Source organism: Propithecus coquereli, unplaced genomic scaffold (genome assembly GCF_000956105.1).
Source record: "Propithecus coquereli isolate 6110/MARCELLA unplaced genomic scaffold, Pcoq_1.0 Scaffold1806, whole genome shotgun sequence".
Lineage (NCBI taxonomy): Eukaryota > Metazoa > Chordata > Mammalia > Primates > Indriidae > Propithecus > Propithecus coquereli.
Genome location: NW_012142813.1, coordinates 37775 through 46579, shown reverse-complemented (window position 1 = coordinate 46579; position 8805 = coordinate 37775). Strand labels below are relative to the sequence as shown.

Sequence of the window (8805 nt, the reverse complement as noted above, 5' to 3'; positions counted from 1 at the left end):
GTGTCTTTCAGAAATTCAAATTAAATGGAATTATATAAAAATGCATTCTTACGTAGACTTCACTCACTATAATTGAGAGTCATCCCTGTTGTGTGTTATCAGTAGTTTATTTCCTTTTATTGTTGAGTAATACTGTGGTATATGCATATACCACAGTTGTTCTCTTGATGCTCACGTGGACTGTACCCAGGTTCTGGTGATTATAAATAAAGCTGCTATTACTGTTCTTGCACAGGTCTTTATGTAGACAATGCTTTTATTCCTCTTGGTTGACTTCCTAGAATTGCTGGGTTGTAGGATAGCTTGTGTTTAATTATATCAAAAATTGCAGACCTTTTCCTAAAGTAGTTGCACCATCATAGGATGACATATAGAAGTTCTGGTTGACAACACCAAATGTTGGCAAAATGTGGAGAAGTCTGTAATTTTAGCCTTCTGGTAAGTGTGTAGTATTATCTCATGGTTTTAACTTGCATTTCTTTGATTAATGATGTTGAACACTTTCAAGTTATTGGCCGTTTATATATCCTTGTGAAGTGCTTATTAGATAAAACCTATCATAAATGGAAAATATCACAAGTCAAATGCATTTAATACACCTAACCTACTGAACATCATAGCTTAGCCTAACCTGCCTTAAAGGTGCTCAACACATTTACATTAGTCTACTGTTGGGCAAAATCATCTAACATAAAGCCTACTTTATAATAAAGTGCCCTAAAAGCAAAAAATAGAATGGTCGTATGTACTCAAAGTATAGTTTCCATTGAATGCATATCACTTCACACCATCATAAAGTCAGAAAATCAGAAGTTGAACCATCCTAAAAACTGGTAAAAACTGAGTTTTTTTTTTTTGACTTTTGAGTTAAGACTTCTTTTATACTCTAGAATGATACTAGCCATTTGTCAGATATGTTTGTGGATATTTTCTCATATTTTGTAGCTTGCCTAATTATTTTCTTAATGGTGTCGTGATAAGCAGAATTTTTGCCTTTGATATATTCAGTTCATCAAAATTTTCTTCAATAATCATTGCTTTCTGTGTCTTACATAAGAAACCTTTGCTTCTCTGTACCCCCCCGCCCCACCAAGTTACAAAGATTATTTTTTAGAAAAGCTTTATTGTTATATTTAGCTTTTATTTTCAGGTTTCTTTGATACCTGTTGAATTAATGTTTGTATATGGTGTGGGGGAGGGGGTCACGGTTCATTTCTCACCCTCACCCCCGTATGTGGATATTTGGTTGTTTTAGCACCATTTGTTAAAAAGTCTTTTGGCTGGGCTCGGTAGCTTTTGCCTATAATCCACTACAGGAGGGGGAGGCAAGACCCTACCTCTACCAAAAAAAAATTAGCTAGCAAGGCGTGGTGGCATGCACCTGTTGTCTCAGTTACTCAGAGGAGGCTGAGGCAGGAGGATCTTTTGAACCCAGGAGTTGAAGGTTACGGTGATCTTAGATTGTGCCACTGCATCAGCCTAGGTGACAGAGTGATACCCTGTCTCAAAAAAAAAAAAAAAAGTGTTTCCCCATTGAATTGCTTGAAGGCCTGTATTATTATTGGTGTTATGTACAGACGTCTCTGATTTAGGATGGTTCAACTTCTGATTTTCTGACTTTATGATGGTGTGAAGTGATATGCATTCAATGGAAACTATACTTTGAGTACATACGACCATTCTATTTTTTGCTTTTAGGGCACTTCATTATAAAGTAGGCTTTATGTTAGATGATTTTGCCCAACAGTAGACTAATGTAAATGTGTTGAGCACCTTTAAGGTAGGTTAGGCTAAGCTATGATGTTCAGTAGGTTAGGTGTATTAAATGCATTTGACTTGTGATATTTTCCATTTATGATAGGTTTTCAGGACATAACCCTGTTGTAAGTTGAGGAACATCTGTGTATTAATTTGGTGGGAATTAACTTTTTAACAATATTAAATCTTCCAGTATGTGAACATGGTATGTGATGTTTTAAAATCTTAACATGTTAATATTTACTTTAAGAACTACTATAGAAATCACTTTGAAATAATTTACAGAATTTATTTGAAGATTATTAAAGCAGTCAAAACTAAAATAATCCAACAATCATTTTTATAATCATAAGTTCAAAATAAACCTAATGGTCTTTTATGCCTTAATCTGTAATAATGTAACTTAACGTATAGCTAAAGTTGAAGGAAGCTTTCGTTGGATATTTTAGCCATCATGCATTCTCTGTCTTCTGAACTACTGTCTTACTTATTAGTGCACAGATTAGAAATAAATCACTTTTTCTAGAGTGTGAACTTCTGGGGAGTTGTGATTAACTCAAGGTTAGTCCTTTATGTTTGGTGAATAGTGTGAGGGAAAGTTAAAAAGTAAGTCCAGGGCCCTAAAGATAGGCTTTGGTCTGAGAGGCAGCAGGGAACCATTGAAGGTGTTCGTTGAGGAGAGTGAACACCATGAAGAAAGTGGTGCTGAATAAGGATGAAATAAATTACCTTGAAGAGTGAATCTGAGGTAGATAAATAAATTTATTTTGGCCAAGTACGGTGGCTCACACCTGTAATCCCAGCACTTTGGGAGGCCAAGGCTGGGGGATTGCTTGAGGACAGGAGTTTGAGACCAGCCTGGGCAACATAACAAGACCCTGTCTCTATATTAAATAAATGAATGAATAAACAAATAAATTCATTTTAAACTTTTATTATTCAAAGTTTGGTCAGCAGACAAGTAACACTGACATTACCTTGGGAGTTTGTTAGAAATACAAATTGTGCAATCAGAATCAGTGTTTTAAAGAGATTAGTAGGTGATTTGTATGCACATTAAAGTTGGAGAAGCACTGCTCTGGAGAAACTTGTAGCCACTCTGGTGTGGGTGGGTAAGGACCGTAGTGCAAACAGAACACTGGAATGATCTTGACAGATGTCTGACTTCCTATACTTTTTCTCTTTATGCTGTCAAAATTGATTTTTCAAAATTGGCATTTTAGTTTTTTTGATTTGTGAGAGAAGATAGTATCCAAAGTCTTTTTAGAAATACATTCTTAGAAATGCTACTTGATGGGCTTGTTAAAACTTTAAGAACAACCATAAATCATTGATTTACATAGTTTCAGCTGACTGTAAAATTAGTCATTTGAAAGAATCTAATGAGGACAACTGACTGTGTCCCATCTTTGCTACTCCCAGAGACTGGAATTTGGAGATGAAGTAGAGATTTTATAAAAGAGTTCAAGTATAGTTGCTATACAAACTTATAATAGTTTGTTGAACGTCTAGAGTGGAAAAGGACAGGAGAGGACAGATCTAATTTATTGTTACGTTTGTGTAATAACTAGAGGAAAATCTATTAGCATACTGCTACCCCACATTAGCTGTTCATAGTTTCTGTGTTCCTTTACCAACATCCATTAACATACAGAGTTTTCACATAGTTATAATCATGTCATAGATGCCATGTTGTGGTCTGCCTATGCCATTTAAAAAATTTCCCACCTCCAAAACTCCTCTTCCTTCCTCCTCCAGTTGTTTCTGTGCTCTCCGCCGCCTCCTCCTCGACTCTGTTCTTCTCTCTGATCTCTGATTCATCTTGAGCCCTCTACCAGATTATTTCCTATTTAAGAGCTTACACAAATTCCTCACCAAGTGCCTGCACATAAAATCGATATTCTGGCCCAAGCCCTAGGACACCTAACTTACCATCTCTCCTATCACCTCCTCAAAATTAAACCTCTTTTTTTTTTTTTTTTTTTTTTTAAAGAGAGTTTTATTGGATCTTGCGAGAGTGCATTCGGTGGAGAAAAAATAGCTCATAGCAACCTCAAAGCCCTCTGATACAGCCATATTACAGCGTTGCATTTTTATGTGAAACCTCTTTTTTTTTTTTTTTTTTTTTTTTGCATCTGCTCTATGAAACCCTTTTCAGTGACACCAACTGAGGTCTCCCACAAGCCTTGACTGACTTCTTGCAGTCACAGTCTGCCTTATATACAGTGGAGCCTTTATAACACCTGCCTTAATGGTTTCACAAATGGGGCCCTAAAGGCACTGTTCCTGCCTTGTTACTTACCCTGTTTGCCAGGTGCTCAAGAATGATACTCGCAGAGGACCCTGAGCAATTTTATGCTAAGCTTTGGTGGTGGAGGATTCATCAGAGGACAGGTTTTTATCATGCTGAGGATGGAAAAGATCAGAGTTGAGGCCATAACACTCTGAGCTCTGGAGCCAAAATCCCTGGCTCTCCCATCTGCATTTTGAGTTTGTGAGAGGAGTCTATTTTAGACCATAGCAAACTTTGAATTAATTTACTTATTTCCCTGAGTTGTTTGGTTGTCAAGACATTTGGAAAGTTAACTATAGAGAAAATAACTGATATTTTGGAAAGAAAACTATTTTAAAATTTGAACTGAATTAAGAAACTTAAATTGGAAACTGTTTATAGGTATTGATAAAAGAAACAGGAAGAAAGCATTTGAGACATTGTTCGAATAGATTGCCTTAGAATGAGAATTATCACGTCAACCTTTGCTGGTTACCAGCTTTTAGTATCTTCTGAGTGCCTAGTTGGTTATTGGCAAAGGATTATGAAGTATGTCTTCCAGTAAAAAGGGCCAAGTGCATCATCCAGCAGCAGATGTGAGTTTGAGAAGCACAAGTGGGCTTTTGCTTATTAAAGTCAGCTTTTGCTTCTCAGGCCTTTGACTCATGTTAGCCTATGTTGTTGGAGCAGAATGGATAGGTTTAGAGAGATGGGATCAGGAAGCCATTAGAAAGGAGTAGGCTTTTTGAGTAAAATGTTTCTGAACACAAATGGCTGCAGATAGAGTGATCATGCCTACCAGTTGTCTAAGACCATCTCTGTTTAAACTTGCAGTCCTGGTATCACTAATATTTGCCCCTTTTTCTCCCAAAAGTATTCTGGTTTGGATGATAAATTATATGGCCACCCTAATGATAAAATACTTCTACTAGACACTGTATCAAATGCTTTTTTTATTTTACGAGATGGTCTGGCTCTGTTGCCAAGGCTAGAGTGCAGTGGCCTGATGATAGCTCACTGCAACCTCAAACTCCTGGGCTCAAGCCATCCTCCTGCCTCAGCCTCTCAAGTAGCTGGGACTACAGGCACATACCACCATACCCAGCTAATTTTTTAAAATTTTTTTATAGAGATGGGGTCTCATTATGTTGCCCAGGCTGGTCTCAAACTCCTGGCCTCAAGCGATCTTCCCACCTCAGCCTCCCAAAGTGCTGGGATTACAGGCGTGAGCCATTATGCCTGGTCTCAAATGCTTTTTTTAATCTTCACCAAACACTTGAAAAGTAGCTGCTGTTGCCACTTTATGGATGAGAAGATGCTCAGAAAGGCTAAGTTACTTGACTGAGATTACACAATGGCAGACCTGGTGAGCAGAACAAGGTCTATGAAACTTTTAAAGCTACTTGATTTTTTTTCCCGGCCTGCCACACTAACGGCTTAACAGGTATGGCCTCCACTGATTTTTGGATCTAGTGAAGGAAACCTGTAATGGTAGTGAAAACCTTTCTCTGAAAGAAACAGTGGATTGGGGAATGTCTGGATAAGGATAAAGGTGAGGTCTGTGGTGGTCGTTCTGGGGCAAGGTTAAAGTTATTATGTGTAGGTAAATCCCCAGGCTTCTGGATGCATGTAGCCATTTGATCTTCAAGGGGTTTACCCAACCTATTGCTCAGGCCTGGGATGTTTCAACTTGGGATAGGAAGGGTTGTAGTTCAAACTTTTACGTGCATTCATATTAACTGGGAATCTTGTTAAAATGCAGATCTCAGTTCTGTTGCTCTTAGATGGGGTCTGAGATTCAGTATTTATAACAAGCTTCTGATGATGCTGGCCTACCACACTAAACTTTGAGTAGCTTAGATTCTTGAGGTATGAGGATAGTCATTTACCCAGATTCCCTGATTTGGGGGGTGGGGGGCAGAATGGCCAGTTGGTAGACATAGATGCTGTCAGATTGGGTAGAAGGGATTAATTATATAGATAACTGGTTTAGGGGGGAATAGGTACTTAAACGTTTTTAAAGGAAGCATCATGCTTTTGTAATTAATTCATGTGGGTTAATTTGTAAAGTATATCCTTAGCTTGAGGAAAGGTGAAGGTAGAGGAGCAGGAGGGAGTAGTCTGGGGTGGGAGCAGCACCAGTATGGGTGAGTTCTTGCTCAGCCTGTGCAGTGATGAACAAGCTTTGACAAACACAGACAAGAGAGCAAGCAGAGTATCTACTGCCAGACAGGAATAACGTGAATGGATGACACAGCAGCATGGCTCCCCGCCCCCAAAAAACACTCCAAAGGAAGGAGACTGACCATTTTCCCCTCTAGGCTATGCTTGTGCCTTTGGACACATGGTATACTGCAGAAGGCTCTGGCCAGCTATTCCTGTGAGGAACAGCATTCTCTCTCTCTCTCCGGCCCCACCCATTCTCTGCCATGGGAGGTCCCAGGTGTGCATGTTTCCAGTATCTGCTTGTTTCTCCTTGCACCAGGGGAGAAGAAGCAGGTGGAGTGCTAACAGCTTGGTCCAGGTGTGAGTAGCCTGCCTGCCAAGGCTGGGCCACTTGCCCTACCCTCTTTTATGAGGAAGAAGCCCAGTGACCAGGGGTACTGTTGGAAAAGATCTGATGTGGGTGGGAGATGTCGGCAAAGAAGAAATGACAGGGGCTCCAGAAGCTGGACTTTTCTTAGACTTTGTTGCTGGACCTGTGAGTGGTCACAGAAATAGTGCTTGGTCTTGGGCAGGCCAGGCAATTAAAGACATCAGTGGCCCTCGCAGTGGCCAGTATCACCCTGAGGACTCCTGGAAGGGCAAGAGAAACAGTATTGACAGAGCTGGGTGTTGTAAGTTCCTTAGCATGGTGCCCCTTATAGGGCATGATAGTACTTCCGAGACTGTTTCTCGTGCTCTGTCAGACACTGCTTTGGGAGTGCCTTCTCAGTCTGTGCCTGCAGTTGCAGGAGGGAGGTGGGGAGCTGGGATGATGTATGTGCGCATGACTAATGCCCATCCTGTTGGGGTGAGGGAGCCCCAGGGATGATCCCAGTCAGGGCAGGTCTCCGGCATGTGGGTCGTGGGCCATGTCCTGTGAGATGTACCTGGAATAGCCCAGTGTCACCCCCCTCCCTCTGCCTAAGCTGACCCCTTTTCTCTGTAATAAGCTGCTCCTGACAAGCCTAGAGCACCAGGTGGTGTCCCCCAGGGTCCAAGTGTACAGTGTTGTTCTGAAGGTTATTCTGCTCCTCAGTGGTAAACACTGCTGTGTCAGGATGCTGTTCAGGGGCCACTTGGAGCACGTAGATTTTTGCTAGCAGGATTTTGAAGCTTTGCATTGGGCTGCAAAGCCAGGGCTTGAGCCAGCATCTGGAGAGAGTCCAGGACTAGAGTGTTTTTGGGTTTGGGGGTGGAGAGCAGAGGGAGGGAAAGGGAGGGGTAGGAGGGCAGAGCTACACAAGCAGGCAGTCGGCTGCTTTGCTTTTGGCTTTGCTGTCGGCAGAGAGGACTTCAGTCGTGCCTGAGGGCCGCTTGGCCACCATTGCTGGAGACCGGAGGGCGCTGCCTTGAAACCCTGACTTACCAGCACCGCACCCGGAGTATTCCAAGTAGCTGTTGTGCTGTCTTTTCCCTGGGAGGCAAGTCTCCTCCCTGTTGTCCCCTCCTGCTCCTCCCCCGTTCTGTGAGGGATGGTGCTGCTCTCTATTGCACGGCTCAGCCGGCTGATGTCACTGGCAGCGGGAAGCATCAGCAGCCTGATCACATGCTGGCCCAGTCTGTAATGCAGACGGGATAGGGGTGTGTGTGTGGGGAGGGGGCTGTATGGCAACTGCTCTTGCTCTAACACCTCCAAAAGTGCAGAGGCAGCGGCTGCAGCATCCAGCCAGCTTGGACGCCTGGCCCCTGAGCCTCTAGAAACTATTCTCAACAATATTTACTGTTGATAAGATTGGGGAAAACAGCCCTTAACTCTGGGGTTTCTGCTGTTCTCCTGTCCAAAGCAGACTTCCAGGATTCTGAAGAAACAGTTTCAAGGAGGATGCTTTTCCCCACCTCTGCGCACGAATCTTCCCGTGGCCTCCCAGATGCAAATGACTTGTGCCTTGGCCTGCAGTCCCTCAGTCTGACGGGCTGGGACCGGCCCTGGAGCACCCAGGACTCGGACTCCTCAGCCCAGAGCAGCACACACTCGGGTGAGTGCCAGGGAATGAGTTGGCTGGGGGAGGGGAATGTATGGGGTGGTGAACCGAAGATATCCACAGCAACAGTTGTTCTGTTCCCCTTGGCATCCCCCCATACACACACAACATGGAGCTGTTTTGCAAGAAATGGAAATGCTAGCTGTGAGTGTGGCAGGACAGATGGCTGCTCGTAAAGGCAGGCATGGCTTTTCCACTTACCCTGCTAAATTCCCTGGAGTTGTTAGTCTACACCTGGGGTGGCCCTGAGAAGGGTTCCCAAGGTGACAGCCTTATGCAGAACAGATCCAGCTAACCCCCTGGTGCCCAGGCCTGTCTTAGAGATGATGAAGCAAAACACTTTAGGTGGGGGAGGGGACTTAAGGGGTTCCTTACTGGAGGACCAGATTCTGTTTCTCAATGGCTTTTAAAACTGAGGAGCTTTATATGAAGGATGGGTGGTCTCTGAGTCATGGCAAGGGAATTTTAACCTCTGGTGAGGCTGGGTAATGCTAGCATATTGGAATTGACTTAGCATAAGGTTAAGAGGATTGATCCTGGAAAGGGGTAGGCTGGGTAAGTGGGTGGGGTAACTCCCAGCTACAGGGT

General features: G+C 42.8%; 1 protein-coding gene across 2 annotated transcripts in view; it reads left to right on the top strand.

Moving 5' to 3' along the window:
• The first annotated feature begins 7807 nt into the window (after positions 1–7807).
• CPEB1 (cytoplasmic polyadenylation element binding protein 1) overlaps positions 7808–8805 on the top strand; it is a 26998-nt gene continuing 26000 nt past the window's right edge. Inside the window, exon 1 of one of the 2 annotated variants that reach the window (XM_012642629.1) lies at positions 7808–8211. In XM_012642629.1, the coding sequence (XP_012498083.1) occupies positions 8058–8211 (154 nt within the window). In that variant the 5' untranslated portion in view covers positions 7808–8057. The remainder of the gene's footprint in view (positions 8212–8805) is intronic. The other variant, XM_012642630.1, reaches the window with a different exon arrangement.